Consider the following 19162-nt stretch of genomic DNA (forward strand, 5'->3'; position numbering starts at 1 on the left):
GCGCCCACATTTAGCAGACGCCGCAGAGCCCCTGTGATATTACATGCGGGGGCTCATTAGCATCACTGCGCTGAGCCTCCCCCCCCCACCCCCCCCCGATATTACGTGGGGAGAGGCGGGACATTTGGCGCAGTGAGGAATCCTTTGACATTTGTGCAGCAGGTGCTGGGGCTCTGTTTTAAGCGCCCCAACACCTGCTTCCTGACAGCTGTCAAAGAATACTTACCTCACTGTTGAAGAGTGGGGCTGCTGTCAATCTGGCAGCAAAGCAGAAAGTGCTGTAGAAATCCAGCAGGTCAGGCAGCATCTGTGGAGAGAGAAGCAGAGTTAACCTGTCCAAGTTCACAGACCTGAAAGTTAACTCTGCTTCTCTCCCTTCAGATGCTGCCTGACCTGCTGAGTTACCCCAGCACTTTCTGCTTTGCTGTCACATACTTACCCTGCTGTGTCCCAGTGTCCTGTGAAGTTGCGATCCTCCTCTTCCACTCAAGTGTAATATTCCTTCTTGTAGGCATGTTGCATCTGGGTGAATAATCTTAAATTTGCACATTCTAGGACATGAAACTAAAATACACCATAAAAGGTATTACAGAGGTTTACTGAGAGCACACTGACATAAATGGGGATGCACGAGTGTCACAGCAATGTAAATACGTCTTTCACTAAATGTTCCTCACCAACATGTGTGTCCTTTTCTCTGTGCGAATGATGTGTGCCAGCATGTAGCGCCAATGTCACATCCCTTTGCACCGTTTGCCCTTCAGAAGAGCCAACGTATGCAATAACATCATTGCCATGCCATCATTACACATGAGAGTCTCCACCAATGCAGTGACATGGACATTGACTCAGTCAGCTGCTGCCTCTAATGGTTTACACAGGGATGCTGCAAATGTGGACTGGTGCACAGCAGGTGAGCGAGGGTGATGTGTAACTTTCAGAGTTCATGTCGGTTCCTATGGAGCAGACAGTATTTGTCTGATAAGCCAGTTCCGTACATCCCTACGTCACTGCTTGCCCTGCATGCAGAGCCTGGGTGCCATCTGCTCTCCCATGCATCTTTCATGTTGTAGGTCCTCAGTGTCCTCATAGTCTGAGGAGGAATTCTATTGACATCTCTCCTAATCATGCCAGGCCTGGCCCCTTTTGGGTGCGTAGTTGTGTAAAACAGCAAAGAAAGGAGCTGGCCTTTTCGGCCCATAGTACAGGGCATCACCCTATCCATCAAGGCATTGGAGGCGCTCTTTCAGCATGCAGATCTCCTGCTCAATGGTGGCTCATGTAGCTCAGTGGCTGGCGTATCTCTCCTCTGCAGCAGTGTTGGAGTCTCTCACCGGTGTCTGGAGCCATGTCTGCAAAGGATTTCCTTTATCTCCAAGAAGCCACCCCTCCATCTGAGTCAGTTCAAGGAGGAGCTGGGATTGGCACAAGACCCAGTTGTCATTGCAGCTGCCTGAGAAGCGGTCGCAGATTCACTGCAAGCATCTGCAGTGTTCACATACCAGCTTTACTTAGATTGAGAGGGCTCTTTTATTGCGTGCAATTCTGGTCGCCACCCTACCAGAAGGACGTGGAGGCTTTGGAGAGGGTACAGAAGAGGTTTACCAGGATGTTGCCTGGTCTGGAGGGCATTAGCTATGAGGAGAGGTTGGATAAACTCGGATTGTTTTCACTGGAACAACGGAGGTGGAGGGGCGACATGATAGAGGTTTACAAAGTTATAAGCGGCATGGACAGAGTGGATAGTCAGAAGCTTTTTCCCAGGGTGGAAGAGTCAGTTACTAGGGGACATAGGCTTAAGGTGAGAGGGGCAAAGTTTAGAGGGGATGTGCGAGGCAAGTTCTTTACACAGAAGGTGGTGAGTGCCTGGAGCTTGTTGCCGGGGGAGGTGGTGGAAGCAGGTACCATAGAGACGTTTAAGAGGCATCTTGACAAATACATGAATAGGATGGGAATAGAGGGATACGGTCCCCGGATGTGCAGAAGGTTTTCGTTTAGGCAAGCATCAAGATCGGCGCAGGCTTGGAGGGCCGAATGGCCTGTTCCTGTGCTGTACTGTTCTTTGTTCTTTGTGCTTTGTTCTTTAATGGTGACGTCTGCAGGTGGTAGCCTGGCAGTAGGCCTGATGGCCACATCAGTGCAGTCTATAAACATTACAACCTATGGTTCTTCGGCAATGGTGCCAGAACCAATGGTCCTCTGGCCTGGCTGTGAGAGTCCACCCTGAAGTGGACATACTCACTGGCCCTCCAGTGCAGGGCATTGGTGACCTCCCTGATGCAGCAGTGCACTGCTGACCGAGTGACCCCACAAAGATCTCTGGTGGGCCGCTAAAAGACTGCAGAGGCGTCAGGCTTGAGAACCACTGTTACTATGAGGAACAGAGGGAGAGGATGTCCACCGGAGCCCATGGGCTGCAGGTCATCCTTGAGCAGGGCACAGAGACGTGTCACCACCCTCTCTATCTGCGCAATCGCCTCTGACACTGGTGCTCTGACATCCGATGACATGTCATGTGGGGCCTGTAGATGCACAGCAACCGTAATGGCGTGCTCCCTTTGGGGGCTGCTGCTCACGACCGGGGGCCTCTACGTGGATCACACCTGCCTATTGGTATTGCCTCTGGCGCAAACGGATCCTCACGTGCAGAGAATCACACAATGTAGGATGAGCCATACCTATTTCCATGTGATTAATAAAGTTGAACCCTGCATGTATTCGAAGGTTCCTAACAGGGCATGGATTAGTGTTGACAGGTACATCAGCTGCTTTCCTAAAGCAACTATGTGGCGTGGCATGGCATTGCCCATCTTGGCCAACACTCAGAGTGGCAAAACATGACCACATCAAGATCCTACCAGCTGTATCGATTGCCTCCATCATCCATAAAACCTTAATACTCCTGCCCTTTCTGGCACCCTCCCTACACACAGGATGCCTAGTGTGCCATTGCGCCCTCACAAACACAGAGTGTACACTGTTACCGGAGGGATGGTACATGGTACCTCACTTCATGCCAGCACAGCTTTCCCTCCAGTAATCCCAGACCCCCTCACTTTCAGAATGCAGAGTGCTACCCCTGTGTATCCCCCTGCCTCCTCCCTTCTATAATGCAGAGTGAGGACCCGCCGGCTTTTCAGATCGTGAACGGGACGGCACGTGACGGCTGCCCGTTCAACGAAAAATCCAGCAGTGTCGGTGGAGAAGTGTTGGGCTGCATAATCAGCATAGGTAAGTAATCATTATCATATGTTGATAGTGGTGCTGCTGCTGTGTGGTGGGGGTGGGGTAGCCGCACCGAGGTCCCGCCACCACTGGTAAAGTGCGCCTGCCCATCTCAATGTCGCGGTTTGAGGCGGGCCTCTCCCCGCAGCATTTCACCGGCCCCCGTGCCGCGATCCGCGGCGTTGATGGACCGGTAAAATTCAGCACTATAACTACAGAATTAATTTTGTAAACATCTCACTGTAAAAAAAATCTGCAAAGGTAAATGGCCTCTTGTAAAAAAATAAATGCCATAACTATTGTGGACCAATATTTTTTTTAACCCGGAGCTAGAAAAGCACCAAGCCATTTGGGCTCAGAATTCTCCTCTTCCTGGCACCCTTTCCTGTAAGATTAACCTGAGGTGGGAAGAATGGCAACCACACAAATGTTAGGGGTTAACCCTCAAGTTTTCACCCCGTACAAGACCTTTCAGTGTCATGAGAAAAAAAAAGGCCATTACTTAGCCGCCTCCATGACCACACGTCCATGTTTATGAACAATCAGGCTACCTCAACCAACAGAGAACTGCATATCGTGGCCTAATGTGTACCTCAATTATACATTTTTTAAAATTGAAAAACAGGTCCAGTAAAATGAAAACAGCAACTTCTGTCCAGTTACAGAAGTAACTGGATGCCTTCAGAATGAATGAAAGCAAAGTACTGCAGATGCTGGAAATCTGAAATTAAAAAAAACTTGATAGAAATACTCAGCAGGTCAGGCAGCATCTGTGAAGAGAGAAGCAAAGTTAATGTTTCAGGTCTGTGACCTTTCATCAGAACTGACAAAGGTTAGAAAAGAATTAGGTTTTAAGCAAGTGAAGGGGGGGGGGGGGTGGGGGGGGGGAAGGAACAAAAGGGAAAGGTGTTTGATAGGGTAGAGGGCAGGAGAGATTAAATTACAAAGTGTTCTGGGACAAAGGCAAAGTGTGTTAATGCCTGTGGTGAAAGACAAAGCATTAGTCCAGAGAGAGTGTTAATGGCAGAATAATGAGCTAGTTCTTTTCTAACCTTTGCCAGTTCTGATGAAAGGTCACAGACCTGAAACGTTAACTCTGCTTCTCTCTCCACAGATTTTGCCTGACCTGCTGAGTATTTCCAGCACTTTTTGTTTTTATACCTGCAGAATGAATTCTTTTAATGCTTAACATACTTTCCATGCTTCGTTTAAAAGAAAGCAAATCATCCAATTAATTTTCTCTATAATATTACTGAGGATGATATCACCAAACAAAGCCCCTTTGCTTAATTAGAACTTACAAAACACTGCCCGTTCACACAGGGATTGTTGTGTCGACAAACATCACTGAGAGGCAAACAGCCATTGGGCCCATAGCCATTTCCAGCATAATCAGGAGGACAAGTGCAAGTAGGAAGGTTATTACCTGAGATAGAAAAATAAAGGAAAGTCAGTACTCTATTTCATATCAATTAAGTATAACATAAACAATAGTTGGTTCATTGTAATTTATTATGGACCACAAATATGTTACAAATAACAGAGGGCCCCAAATATTTAGTGATTATTAGAGGTAAGACAAGAGAATTCATATAAAAAGAACATTTTCATATTGGCAGGCAATGACCCAATTTTGGGAAGACAGAAGGCTAATATCCAAATGTGCAGATGGTGGCAAGTTAGGAGAATCTTGGTTGCGAAAAGCACCCTGCCACTGTGTAAACCATGGTGCGGAGTCAACTCCCCCTTGGCCCCTTTATTCCCTTCGCCCACTTGATCCTGGGACTAAGGATCTTAATTCAGGCTCAGGCTGGGTGTTTGGGATATCGGGGTTACAGGAGAGCCATCCACCACCTAATCCACCGGCTACGGTTAATGGCTTAGTACAAAGAGGAGGAAACTCAGTCCTTTCTTTAACTATCAATTTACTTTATTCACGTTGTTGTACAATGTCAGAATAAGGCTTATACACTTGGTTAGACAAAAGCATGCAACTCAAACTGGGTTATACAGTTAATGACAAAGCTAGCTAGAATCGATACGCACACCCACTGGGTTCCTCTGACCTTCCCTGACCTAGTCACAGAAAACAAAGGATAATACCCGAAAAAGGGGAGAGCTGATGCTGGCCAGGCGTTCCGTTCTCTCTCTCTTTTACGTCGTCGCCGCGTTGCTGGCGCAGGGTCTTCCACTTCTGCGATGGTTGGTCTCCGGAGTTTCTCGCTGGCTCTGTGCACGAGATTCTCCATACTTATTCTCTTCCTTATCTCTTCGAGCTGTGCTGTCTCTTTCCTGTTGGTTTAGGCCTACTCACCTCGTTCGTATCTTCTCCTTATTGGCCCAGGCCCAAAGACCCCTGTATCACTCCGTGTCCAAATAAGGCTCTATTCTTGTGATCTCTCCTTTGTCTTTCACATAAATTAATTAGTTCAAACTGGTTTTTACCAGCACAGGCCAGTGTCTGAGCTCGGGTTACTTTAGTTCATGAGCTGTTCAGCAGTGTCTGAGCTCAGGTTACTTCAGTTCATGAGCTATGCAGCAGTTTGTAACAGATTCTGTACTTCTTGCAGCCCCTGGCCAACAACTGCATGGCACATTGCAATCTATAGGGCATGGCCCATCAATTTTAGAACCTACCCAGAGAAACAGCAATCTTACACATTTTTTGAAGACCAAACTGCAAGAACACTTTCGTGAAAACAATGCTTAACTCATGAGATGCCATTGTTTCTGTAAATCCTAAATCAGCTATCCTCACAACTTCACATGGGTCAACTCATACAATGCAAATGTAGATCTGTACTATTTTCACAGGAATACTATAGGTGTGATTGTTAAAAAAAAACAATGGAAACTTAGCTATAAATAATAAAAGAATTGTCGTGGCTACAGTTTTATGACACAAAGCACAAAGGAGTCTGTTTCCAGTCTACAAATATTATGATAAAGAAAGTTCATGCTGGTGATCAGAATATGATTCATATCAAACACTATTTGCATCACAAAATATTTGTCAATGTGAGTAGAGTCCTAAACTAGGAATTAATAAAACTGGAAAGATGTCAGCCTTGGCTCAGCGGCAGCACTCTTGAGTCAGAAGGTTGTGGGTTCAAATTCCAATCCAGAGATTTGAGCACGAAGTGTAGCCTGACACTTCAGTGCGGTACTGACGGAGCATTGCACTGTTTTACAGATGAAATGTTAAATTAAGGTCCATCTTCCCTCTCAGGTAGACATAAAAGATGCCATGGCACTATTTGAAGACAAGCAGGGGAATTCTCCATGGTGGCCTGACCAATGTTGATCCTTCAATTAACATAACAAAAACAGATTATCTGGTCATTATTTCATTCCTACTTGTGGGCTCTTGCTGTGCACAAATTATCAGCCGTGTTTTCTATATTACAACCGTGATCTCACTTCAAAAGGTACTTTATTGGTGCTATGAAATGGTTTGCAATGTCCCAAGTTCTTGAACAGTGCTATATAAATGCAAGTTCTTTTGTTACTATTTTTCCTATCAGGATTGCTATCAGGATTTCGGAGGCGGGCAGGGGAGTTTAAAGTTCCAAAAAGTGGCATCGAATTGGGAATCCAACGTGACCCCGCCCATTCCCGGATTTAACCTGAGAGGGTTTTCAGGTGAGTGGGGAACCTCTGTAAAGTACTCAGTTAAATAATTAAAATATTTAAAACTCCAATTAACTCAGGATTTTATCCAGATTTCTGGCTTTAGCAGCCAGCGCATGGATATCCCAAGCTATGTGGACCTCCATCGAACCATAGAAAAATTACAGCACAGAAAGAGACCATTCAGCCCATTGTGTCTGGGCCGACTGAAAAAAACTAGCCACCCATTCCAATCCCACCTTCCAGCACCTGGTCCGTGCCCTTGCAGGTTACATCACTTCAGGTGTAGGTCCAGGTATCTTTTGAATAAGTTGAGGGTTTCTGCCTCCACCACCGATCTGAGCAGCAAATTCCAGACACTCACCACCCTCTGGGTGAGAAAGTTTTTCCTCATGTCCCCTCTAATCCTTCTACCAGTCACCTTAAATCTGTGCCTCCTGGTAATTGACCTCTCCGCTAGGGGAAACCGGTTCTTCCTTTCTACTCTATCTAGGCCCCTCATAATTTTGTACAGCTCAATTAAGTCACCCCTCAGCTTCCTCTGTTCTAAGGAAAACAACCCTCGGCTATCCAATCTTTCCTCATTGCTGCAAGTTTTAAGCCCTGGCAACATTCTTGTAAATCTCCTCTGTACTCTGTCCAGAGCAATTATGTCCTTCCTGTAATGTGGTGACCAGAACTGTACACAATACTCCAACTGTGGCCTAACCAACATTTTATACAGTTCCAGCATTACATCCCTGCTTTTGTATTCTATACCTCGGCCAATAAAGGAAAGCCTTCCACATGCCTTCTTCACCACTTTATTTATCTGTCCTGCCACCTTCAGGGACCTGTGGACATGCACTCCAAGGTCTCTCACTTCTTCAAACCCCCTCAATATCCTCCTGTTTATTGTGTATTCCTTGCTTTGTTTGCCCTCCCCAAATGCATTATCTCACACTTATCTGGATTGAATTCCATTTGACACTTTTCCGCCCACTCAACCAAACCATTGATATCATTCTGAAGTCTACAGCTATCCTCTTCACTATCAACTACACGGTCAATTTTTGTGTCATTGGCAAATTTTCCAAACATGCCTCCCACATTTAAGTCCAAATCATTAATATATATCACAAACAGCAAGGGACCCAACACTGAGCCCCCTGGAACGCCACTGGAAACTGCTTTCCATTTGCAAAAACATCCGTCGACAATTACCCTTTGTTTCCCATCACTGAGCCAATTTTGGATCCAACTTGCCACATTCCCCTGAAACCCATGGGCTTTTACTTTTCTGATCAGTCTGTCATGTGGGACCTTGTCAAACGCCTTACTAAAATCCATGTAGACAACATTCACTGCACTAACCTCATCAATCCTCCTTGTTACTTACTCACAAAATTCAATTAATTTAGTAACAAATCCATGCTGACAATCCCTGATTAATCTGTGCCTTTCTAAGTAACAGTTTATTCTATCTCTCAAAATTGATTTTGCCCACCACTGAGGTCAGACTAAACGGACTATATTATTTAGCCTATCCCTCGCCCCCTTTTTAACCAATGGTACAACGTTCACAGACCTCCAATCCTCTGTCACCTCATCTGCATCTAGTGAGGATTTGAAAATGATCCTCATAGCATCGACTGTTTCCTCCCTGGATTCCTTTAACAGCCTGGGATACAAACCATTTGGCCCTGGTGATTTATCCACTTCCAAGGATGTCAGACCCTCTAATTTAAACTAGCTTGTCAGGGGTATGGGAACCTGAGGGGTAGCTCAAATTGGAAGGAAGTAAAGCTGCTAACACGAGATAGAAAAGTAGCAAGTGACATTAGAATGCAGACATAACAAAGGCAAACATCAACTAGGCTTGGAATGCAGAATGTCAAGACAACAAGGTTAAGGGCACTCTACCTGAATGCACGCAACATTCGCAACAGGGTAGATGACTTAAAGGCCCAAATAGAGGTAAATGGGTATGATCTAATTACCATTACAGAAACGTGGCTACAGGGTGACCAAGACTGGGAACTGAATATTCAAGGATATTCGACATTTAGGAAGGACAGGCAAAAAAGAAAAGGAGGTGGCGTTGCGCTGATAATAAGGGATGGGATCAATACATTAGTAAGGGAGGATCTCAGATCGGAAGAACAAAATGTGGAATCTGTTTAGGTGGAGTTAAGAAACAGCAAGGGACAGCAAATATTGGTAGGCGTTGTTTATAGGCCACCAAACAGTACTGTGTACAGTACTGTGGGGCATGGCATTAATCAGGAGATTAGAGAAGCATGCAGCATGGGTAATACAGTAATTATGGATGAGTTCAATCTGCATATAGACTCGGTAAACCCAATGAGCACGAATGCTGTGGAGGACGAGTTTCTGCAGAGTGTTAAGGATGGTTTTCTAGAGAGTATGTTGAGAAACTGACTAGAAAACACACTCTTTTAGATCTAATATTATGTAATGAGAAAGGGCTAATTAATAATCTTGTTGTAAAAGAGCCTTTAGGGATGAGTGACCATAATATGAGAGAATTTTACATTATGTTTGAAAGTGAGGTAGGTCAATCTGAAGCCAGCATGTTAAATTTGAACAAAGGAAATTATGAAAGTATGAGGGGAAAATTGACTGAGGTGGACTGGGAAAATACATTAAAAGGTATGCCAGTATAAATGCAATGGATAATCTTTAAAGAAATATTACATAGTTTACAGCAACTATACATTCCTTCAAGGCACAAAAACCCCAAAAGTAAAGACAGTCAACTGTGGATAACAAAGGAAGTTAAGGATTGTACAAACTTAAAAGAAAAGGCCTATAAAATTGCCAGAAATAGTAGTAAACCTGAGGATTGGGAGGATTTTAGAATACAGCAAAGGAGGACAAAGAAACTGATAAAGAAAGGGAGAATAGAATATGAATATAAGCTAGCAAAAATGCACTGTAAAAGCTTCTATAGGTACTTAAAAAGGAAACGTTCGGCTAAGACAAATGTGGGTCCATTACAGGCAGAGTCAGGAGAATTTATAATGGGGAATAGAGAAATGGCAGAGAAGCTAAATGATTATTTTGTGTCTGTCTTCATTGAGGAAGATACAAGAAATCTCCCACAATTAGAGATCCAAGGGATTAGGGGGAATGAGAAATTGAAGGAAATTAGTATTAGTTAGCCTTTTTGCAAGAGGATTTGAGTACAGGAGTAGTGAAGTTTTGCTTCAATTGTATAGAACCTTGGTTAGACTGCAGCTGGAGTACTGTGTGCAGTTTTGGTCCCCTTACCTTAGGAAGGATATTATTGCCATCGAGGGAGTGCAACGAAGGTTCATCAGACTTGTTCATGGGATGGCGGGACTGTCTTATGAAGAGGGATTGGGGAAACTGGGCCTGCATTCTCTAGAATTACGATGAATGAGAGGTGATTTCATTGAAACCTACAAAATACTTAAAGGCATAGACAGGGTAGATGCAGGTAAAATGTGTCCCCTGGTTGGGGACTCTAGAACCAGGGGACACAATTTCAAAATAAGGGGGAAGCCACTTAGGACAGTGATGAGGAGAAATTTCTCTTCTCAGAGGGTTGTGAATCTTTGGAATTCTCTGTACCAGAAGGCTGTGGAATTTTAGCCATTGAGTATGTTTAAAGCAGAGATTGGCAGATTTCTAAATACAAATGACATAAGGGGATATGAGGACAATGTGGGAAAAAGGCATTGAAGTGGATGATCAGCCATGATCATATTGAATGGCAGAGCAAGTTCTTTGGGCTGAATGGCCTACTCTTGCTCCTATGTTCCTATGTTCCTACTTCCTCTCTCATTATGCTTACCGTATCTAATATTTCACACTCCTCCCCTTTAACTACAATGTCTGCATCATCCCTCTTCTTTGCGAAGACAGAGACAAAGTACTCATTAAGAACCCTGTCCACGTCTTCTGCATCCATGCATAAGTTACCTTATACTTCTCTTATAGGCCCTACCCTTTCCTTAGTTGTCTTCTTGCTCTTAGTGTACTGATAAAACATCTTTGGGTTTTCCTTGATTTTACCTGCCAATATTTTTTCACGTCCTTTCTTTGCTTTCCTAATTTCCTTTTTTACTTCACCCCTGCACTCCCTATACTCCTCAAGGCTTTGTAAAGTATTAAGTTTTTTGTGACTGTCATAAGCTTCCTTTGTCTGCCTTATCTTATCCTGTATGCTTCTAGATAACCAGGGGCTCTAGATTTGGCAGTACCACCCTTTTTCTTTGTGGGTCAACCTGGCGAGAGCAAAGCGAGGAATGCTTGTCCAGTGAAACTGACAGGCTGGGATGCCGTCAAAGAATAACTGCAGCCCTGGCTAGGTGAGAGGCTGGTGGTGACAGCACTTGGGGTGTGCTTTCACTGCTTTATAGGTGACTTTCAACATCTTGGCAGTCAATTCATCTGTTTTGAATTTTTCTCACTTCCCTGCTGTCAGCCTTCATCGTGACTTGGGAGCAGCTTATGTAGCTCTACCTTGGACCCAGGAACAAGAGGAGCAGCAACAACAACAGCATCAGCAGGTACAGCAATTGCAGCAGCACCTGCCTTCTCCTTAGCCACATGTCGCTCCATGGGAGAGAGGGGATGGACACCAAGATCCAGCTTGAAGGAGGCAAGACCCTCAACACAGGGTTTACAGGCAGAGAATCAGCTCTCTCAACATGCATGAGCACCAGTGCCTCAGGAGGCTCTAGCTTTCACTGCAGATTGTTGCTGATATCTGTAGACTCCTGGAACATGACCTCCTTCCTTGTGGACCAGATGGGCACACATTGCCAATGGCTGTCAGGGTGGCTATCACAGCAGAGAGTTGTGAGTAAGAAATGGATTATGTGGAGAGGAGAGAAGAACAGCATTTGTGGAGGGTAACTGGGAGACACGGGTGCGATATGGCACAAAGATGAAGGTGTTGGCTGCTCAGATGGCAATGTGAAGAGGTACCCAGAAAGAGAGGAATGAGTGGAGCTGCAAGGTGTGTTGGTCTGAATAGTTTTCTGCAGGAGAATGCTGGGGAAGTCAGAGTGTGGAGGATGGCACCAGGAAGTGTTATATCACTCACCTTTCCTGCCCTCCTGAGGTCCTTGATCCTCGACGCACTGTATTCAGATTCGAGGGACAACACTCCTGCTGCTCATCTCTTCAGCCACATCTATCCATGTTTGCTTAGTTTGAGAGACTGGCCTCTTGCTTGGGAAGCATTAAAGTACTGCAATGCCCTGTTGGATAGCCTTATATGGGAAATCCCTGACCCGAACCCGACACATGTCGTCGGATCCTGTTGGATTGGGTCAAGTAGCAGGCCTTTACCCATGTACTGATGTAAAAGTCTGCTACCCGGCCCCGAAGGGACCTGACGGCATGTGTCAGGTTCGGGTCAGGTTGATCACACTTCCAGACCTGGCATTCGGGCTTGGTCGGGTTTCCTTTGCAGATCTTTAGGAAGCATCACCTCTCTTCTGTCCCTCAGATCCTGCAGCAAGACCTCCCGGTAAGAGTCAGAGACCTGTTGGCAGCCTTCCCAGGTCTCCTTTCCATTCCTAAGGTTGCTGAAGTCTCAGGAATCGATGTACAGTTCATCCATTCTGACCCCTTCTGAGGTACATCGAACTAGAAATCCTTCCTTTGGTGGATGTGGCACGTCAATCCACCCGCCCTCACTGATTTTTCAGGAAACCAGGAAGCGGGATGCGAATGCCATGACAGAGTTAAAGAGGCATGGCAAAGTCCACTTCAACGACAAACTGATTCTCGACCCTTTACCAACCTCCCCGCTGTTTGGTTCCGCTCTGTCAAGATTCTGCCCATTCAAGCTGGGTGGCAAATGCAAGAGACCGGCAAGGAGAATAATGAGCATTGGAGCAAAAAAATGAGAAGCAGCTAAGGGAAGGAGAGTGTGTGGATTTTGAAGTCAATAGTCTCATAAACTAAAATATACTGTTTCCACTGAAGTACATCCTTCGCATGCTTCTGAGTTCCCTAAGATTTTTCTAACCTCAAAATTGTCGTCTGTGGAAGCAGTCAAGAATGTTTTGAGAAAGTGTGCTTTATGGGATTGTTTGAGATGTGAATATCTTGTTTGTTTTGGTGTTGAACTCCTAGCGCATTCTTCAAAGAATTAATAATGTTAAAATTCACAACAAATTGTTGGCAACAAATCCCTGTTTATAAACAAATGGGCTGATTCGGAACATTTAGAGATTGGAGGAAAAAAACAGTTTTGCAGAAGTCTTAACAGATTAAATGTTTTCAGGAAATATATTTTTCTTTTTAAGATTGGGAAAGGAAATTTTCTAATAGGCAATGTCAATGCTGCCTGATTTTCCAAAGAATTGACCTAGTTTAGGTGCAATAAACCAAGTTTCTACTCAGCACCCTGAGTGGCTGTTAATATTAACCATCTATGCAAGTTGACTAAGGTTGGCATCCTTACATCGATGAAAAGGAATGAAACTGGACGGACTACCCAGCATCGACCTAGGCACAGAAAACGACAACGGCGAACTCAGCCCTGTCGAACCTGCAAAGTCCTCCTTACAAACATCTGGGGGCTTGTGCCAAAATTGGGAGAGCTATCCTACAGACTAGTCAAGCAACAGCCTGACATCGTCATACTCACGGAATCATACCTTGCAGACAAAGTCCCAGACACCACTATCACCTTCTTGGGTATGTCCTTTCCTACCGGCGTGACAGGTCCACCAGAGGTAGCGGCACAATGGGATATAGTTGGGAAGGAGTTGCCCTGCAGTCCTCAACATTGACTCCGGACCCCATAACATCTCACAGCATCAGGTCAAATATGGGCAAGGAAACCTCCTGCTGATTACCACCTTTACCAACTACCAGCTGGTGAATCAGTGCTTTGCCACATTGAACACAAATGGGAAGAAGCACTGAGGGTAGCAAGGGCACAAAATGTACTCAGGGTGGGGGACTTCAATGTCCATCACCAAGAGTGGCTCTGGAGCACCAATGCTGGCTGAGCCCTAAAGGACATAGCTGCTAGACTGGGTCTGCGGCAGGTGGTGAGGGAACAAACAAGAGGGAAAAACCTACTTAACCTCGTCCTCACCAATCTACCCTTTGCAGATGTATCTGTCCATGACAGTATTGGTAGGAGTGACCACCACACAGTCCATCTGGAGACAAAGTCCCGTCTTCAAACTAAGGGTACCCATCATCGTGTTGTGTGGCACTACCACCGTGTTAAATGAGATAGATTTCAAACAGATCACGCAACTAAAAACTGAGCATCCATGAGGTGCTGTGGGCCATCAGCAGCAGCAGAAACGTATTCAAACACAATCTGTAACCTCATGGCCCAGCATATCCCCACTCTACCATTACCATCAAGCTGGGGAACCAGCTCTGGTTCAATGAAGAGTGCAGGAAGGCATGCCAGGAGCAGCACCAGGCCTACCTAGAAATGAGGTGTCAACCTGGTCAAGCTACAACAACACAGGACTATTGCATGTCAAACAGCGGAAGCAGCATGTGATAGACAGAACTAAGCGATCCCACAACCAACGAATCAGATCTAAGCTCTGCAGTACTGCCACATCCAGTCATGAATGGTGGTGGATAATTAAGCAACTGACAGCAGGAGAAGGCTCCACAAACATCCCCATCCTCAATGATGGGGGAGCTCAGCACATCAGTGTAAAAGACAAGGCTGAAGCATTTGCATTCATCTTCAGCCAGAAGTGCCAAATGGATGATCCATCTCAGCCTCCTCCTGAGGTCTCCAGCATCACAGATGCCGGTCTGCAGCCAATCCAACTCACTCCACGTGATAGCAATAAATGGCTGAAGGCACTGGATACTGCTATGGGCCCTGACAACATTCCGGCAATAATACTGAAGACTTGTGCTCCAGAACTAGCCACACCCCCTAGCCATGTTGTTCCAATACTGCTGCAACACTGGCATCTACCTGGCAATGTGGAAAATTGCCCAGGAATGTCCTGTACACAAAAAACAGGACAAATCTGACGCGGCCAACACGGCAAATTACTGCCTTATCAGTCTACTCTCGATCATCAGCGAAGTGATGGAAGGGGTCGTCGACAGTGATATCAAGTGGCACTTGCTCAGAATAACCTACTCACAGATGCTCAGTTTGGGTTCAGTCAGGGCCACTTAGCTCCTGACCTCATTACAGACTTGGTCCAAACATGGACAAAAGAGCTGAACTACAAGAGGTGAGGTGAGAGTGACTGCCCTTGAGATCAAGGCAGCATTTGACTAAGTATGGCATCAAGGAGCCCTAGCAAAACTAGAGTCAATGGGAATAAGGGGGAAAGCTCTCCGCTGGTTGGAGTCATACCTAGCACAAAGGACGATGGTTGTGGTTGTTGGAGGTCCATCATCTCTGTCCCATGTCATCACTGCAGGAGTTCTTCAGGGTAGTGTCCTAGGTCCAGCCATCTTCAGCTGCTTCATCAATGACCTTCCTTCAATCATAAGGTCATGATTGATGAGGGAAGGGCTGTAGATGTCATATACATGGACTTCAGTAAGGCGTTTTATAAGGTTCCCCATGGGAGGCTGATGGAGAAAGTGAAATCGCATGGGGTCCAGGGTGTACTAGCTAGATGGATAAAGAACTGGCTGGGCAACAGGAGACAGAGAGTAGCAGTGGAAGGGAGTTTCTCAAAATGGAGACGTGTGACCAGTGGTGTTCCACAGGGATCCGTGCTGGGACCACTGTTGTTTGTGATATACATAAATGATTTGGAGGAAAGTATAGGTGGTCTGATTAGCAAGTTTGCAGACGACACTAAGATTGGTGGAGTAGCAGATACTGAAGGGGACTGTCAGAAAATACAGCAGAATATAAATAGATTGGAGAGTTGGGCAGAGAAATGGCAGATGGAGTTCAATCAGGGTAAATGCGAGGTGATGCATTTTGGAAGATCCAATTCAAGAGTGAACTATACAGTAAATGGAAAAGTCCTGGGGAAAATTGATGTACAGAGAGATTTGGGTGTTCAGGTCCATTGTTCCCTGAAGGTGGCAACGCAGGTAAATAGAGTGGTCAAGAAGGCATACGGCATGCTTTCCTTCATCGGACGGGGTATTGAGTACAAGAGTTGGCAGGTCATGTTACAGTTGTATAGGACTTTGGTTCGGCCACATTTGGAATACTGCGTGCAGTTCTGGTCGCCACATTACCAAAAGGATATGGATGCTTTGGAGAGGGTGCAGAGGAGGTTCACCAGGATGTTGCCTGGTATGGAGGGCGCTAGCTATGAAGAGAGGTTGAGTAGATTAGGATTATTTTCATTAGAAAGGCGGAGGTTGAGGGGGGACCTGATTGAGGTGTACAAAATCATGAGAGGTATAGACAGGGTGGATAGCAAGAAGCTTTTTCCCAGTGTGGGGGATTCAAATACTAGGGGTCACGAGTTCAAAGTGAGAGGGGAAAAGTTTAGGGGGGATATGCGTGGAAAGTTCTTTACGCAGAGGGTGGTGGGTGCCTGGAACGCATTGCCAGTGGAGGTGGTAGATGCGAACACGATAGCGTCTTTTAAGATGTATCTGGACAGATACATGAATGGGCAGGAAGCAAAGAGATACAGACCCTTAGATAATAGGCGACATGTTTAGGTAGAGGATCTGGATCGGCACAGGCTTGGAGGGCCGAAGGGCCTGTTCCTGTGCTGTAATTTTCTTTGTTCTTTGTTCTTTGTCAGAAGTGTGGATGTTCACTGATGATTGCACAATGTTCAGCACCATTCATGACTCCTCAGATACTGAAGCAGCCCATGTCCATATGCAGCAAGACCTGGACAACATCCAAGCTTGGACTGATAAGTGGCAAGTAACATTCGCACCACACAAGTTCCAGGCAATGACTATCACAAACAAGAGAGAATCTAATCATCTCCCCTTGATGTTCAATGGCATTGCAATCACTGAATCCCCCACTATCAACATCCTGGGGGTCACCATTGACCAGAAACTGAACTGGACCAGCCACACAAATGCTGTGGCTACAAGAGCAGGTCAGAGGCTGGAAATTCTGCAGCGAGTAACTCACCACCTGACTCCCCAATGCCTGTCCACCATCTACAAGGCACAGGAGTGTGATGGAATACTCTCCAATTGCCTGGATGTGGGCACCTCAAGAAGCTCGACACCATCCAGGAAAAAGCAACCTGCTTGATTGGCACCCCATTCACCACTTTCAGCATTCACTCCCTCCACCACCGACGCACAGTGGCAGCAGTGTGTGCCAGCTACAAGATGCACTGCAGCAACTCACCAAGGCTCCTTTGACAGCACCTTTCAAATGCGTGACATATATAGCAAATGTAGCTTTCATCAGAAGAGATTAGAAAATTTAAATGTGGCTCCCTTAGAGCCAGAGACAGGAGAAATTATAATGGAGAATAAAGAAATGGGAGAGATGTTAAACAAATATTTTGTGTCCGGCGTAGAAGACACAAAGAATATATTGGGTCTAATAAGATAACGAACTTAAATTAATTAATATTGGTAAAGAAATAGTACTGGAGAATTAATGTGTCTAAAAAGACAACAATTCCCCTGCACCTGATGGTCTACACCCTAGTTTTATAAAAGAGGTAGTTGCAAAGATAATGGTTGCATTGGTATTAATCTTTCAGAATTCCCAGGATTCTAGAAGAGTCCCGGCAGATTGGAAGGTAACTCACCTCCTGACTCCCCAAAGCCTGTCCATCATCTCCAAGGCACAAGTCAGGAATGTGACGAAATACTCTTCACTTGCCTGGATGGGTACAGCTCCAACAACACTCATGAAGCTCAACACCATCCAGGACAAAGCAGCTCGCTCATTTGGCACCCCATGCACAAAAACATTCACTACCTCCAACACCGATGCACAGTGGCAGCAGTGTATACCATCTACAAGATGCACTGCAGCAATGCACCAAGGCTGTTTAGACAGCACCTTCCAAATTCGCAACCTCTATCACCTCAAAGGACAAGGGCAGCAAATGCATGGGAACACCACCACCTGCAAGTTCTCCTGCAAGCCACACACCATCCTGACTTGGAACTATATTGCCATTCCTTCACTGTCGCTGGATCAAAATCCTGGAACTCCCTCCCTAACAGCACTGTGGGTGTACCCGCACCAGATGGACTGCAGCGGTTCAAGAAGGGGGCTCACCACCACCTTCTCAAGGGCAATTAGGGATGGGCAATAAATGCTGGCCTAGCCAGCCATGCCCACATGCCATGAACGAATAAAAAAAGTCTCGCACCGCCAAGCAGAGTCAGCAGATGGCTCCTTGGAGATGAGAGCTACCCTCTAAGGAGGTGGCTGATGACTGTGTGGGTCCCTACCACTGATGCCCAGGAAAGGTACAATGAAGCCATGTGAGTACAAGAGTTGTCACTGAGCAAACATTGGGATGCTACAATACAGTTTAGGCACCCAGATAGTTGTGGGCGCCCTTCAATGTGCACCAGCTGGTGTCCAAAATGATAGTGGTGTGCTGTGCCTTGCATAACATAGCGCAGCAGAAACAATTGGAGCTGCAGGATGAGGATGGGAATGACTGCTCTGCACCTTCAGAAGAGGAGGAAGAGGAAGAGGAGCAGTAACAGGCAAAGGATTCTGATATAGCCTGGATACCTACAGATGCTCACATAGCTGCCTGGGATGCCCGGGACAGACTCATTCAAGCACACTTCAGCAAATCTGAGGCAGTGCAGTCATCTGGCACACCAATGCCGAACTCACTGTGCCCCCACCCCCAACCTCCAGTACAAAGCATTTCCACAGCCAACAATCCAGCCCTGTCACTGACACCTATTGCTCTTCTTTTACTCTTGTCATATCATTTTCCTCAAGGATGAAGGATACTTGGTAGGCAACAGAACTGGACATTGGAGCTTTGATATAAAGATTATGGTGCATAAACATGGAAAATAAAAGTGACGATTTAACACAGTGTTAAACATCCGAGTAATTAACCTTATGCAACTACAAATTTTTTCTCATCCTTTTCCTCTTCCTCTTACATGATGTTACCCTTGTGGCTTCAGCACAGCTAGAGACAGGCTGCTTGTTCCCCTGCTCTGACAGATGAGATGATCGTGGCCAACGTTCACTGGGTTTCAGAGCCCATGCGGGTCCCACCAATGATTGCCCCACCAGCAGTTTTGCAGGGACAGTCTCTGCCATTGGGACGGGAAGCAGCATGTGGGGCTCTGACTCAGGTGGTGATATGGGGGTGCGATATACCAAGTGGTGAGTGGAGTTGTAGTGCAGTGAATAGTGTCCCCATTTCCATGT

General features: G+C 45.8%; 1 protein-coding gene across 3 annotated transcripts in view; it reads right to left on the reverse strand.

Annotated features, from left to right (window-relative positions):
- Positions 1–19162, reverse strand: part of cubn (cubilin (intrinsic factor-cobalamin receptor)) — a 403204-nt gene that overhangs the window by 375227 nt on the left and 8815 nt on the right. For all 3 annotated transcript variants that reach the window (XM_068013312.1, XM_068013303.1, XM_068013322.1), the window contains exon 3: positions 4527–4651. In XM_068013312.1, the coding sequence (XP_067869413.1) occupies positions 4527–4651 (125 nt within the window). The remainder of the gene's footprint in view (positions 1–4526; positions 4652–19162) is intronic.

The sequence above is a fragment of the Heterodontus francisci genome, chromosome 2, assembly GCF_036365525.1.
Source record: "Heterodontus francisci isolate sHetFra1 chromosome 2, sHetFra1.hap1, whole genome shotgun sequence".
In the NCBI taxonomy this organism is placed as follows: domain Eukaryota; kingdom Metazoa; phylum Chordata; class Chondrichthyes; order Heterodontiformes; family Heterodontidae; genus Heterodontus; species Heterodontus francisci.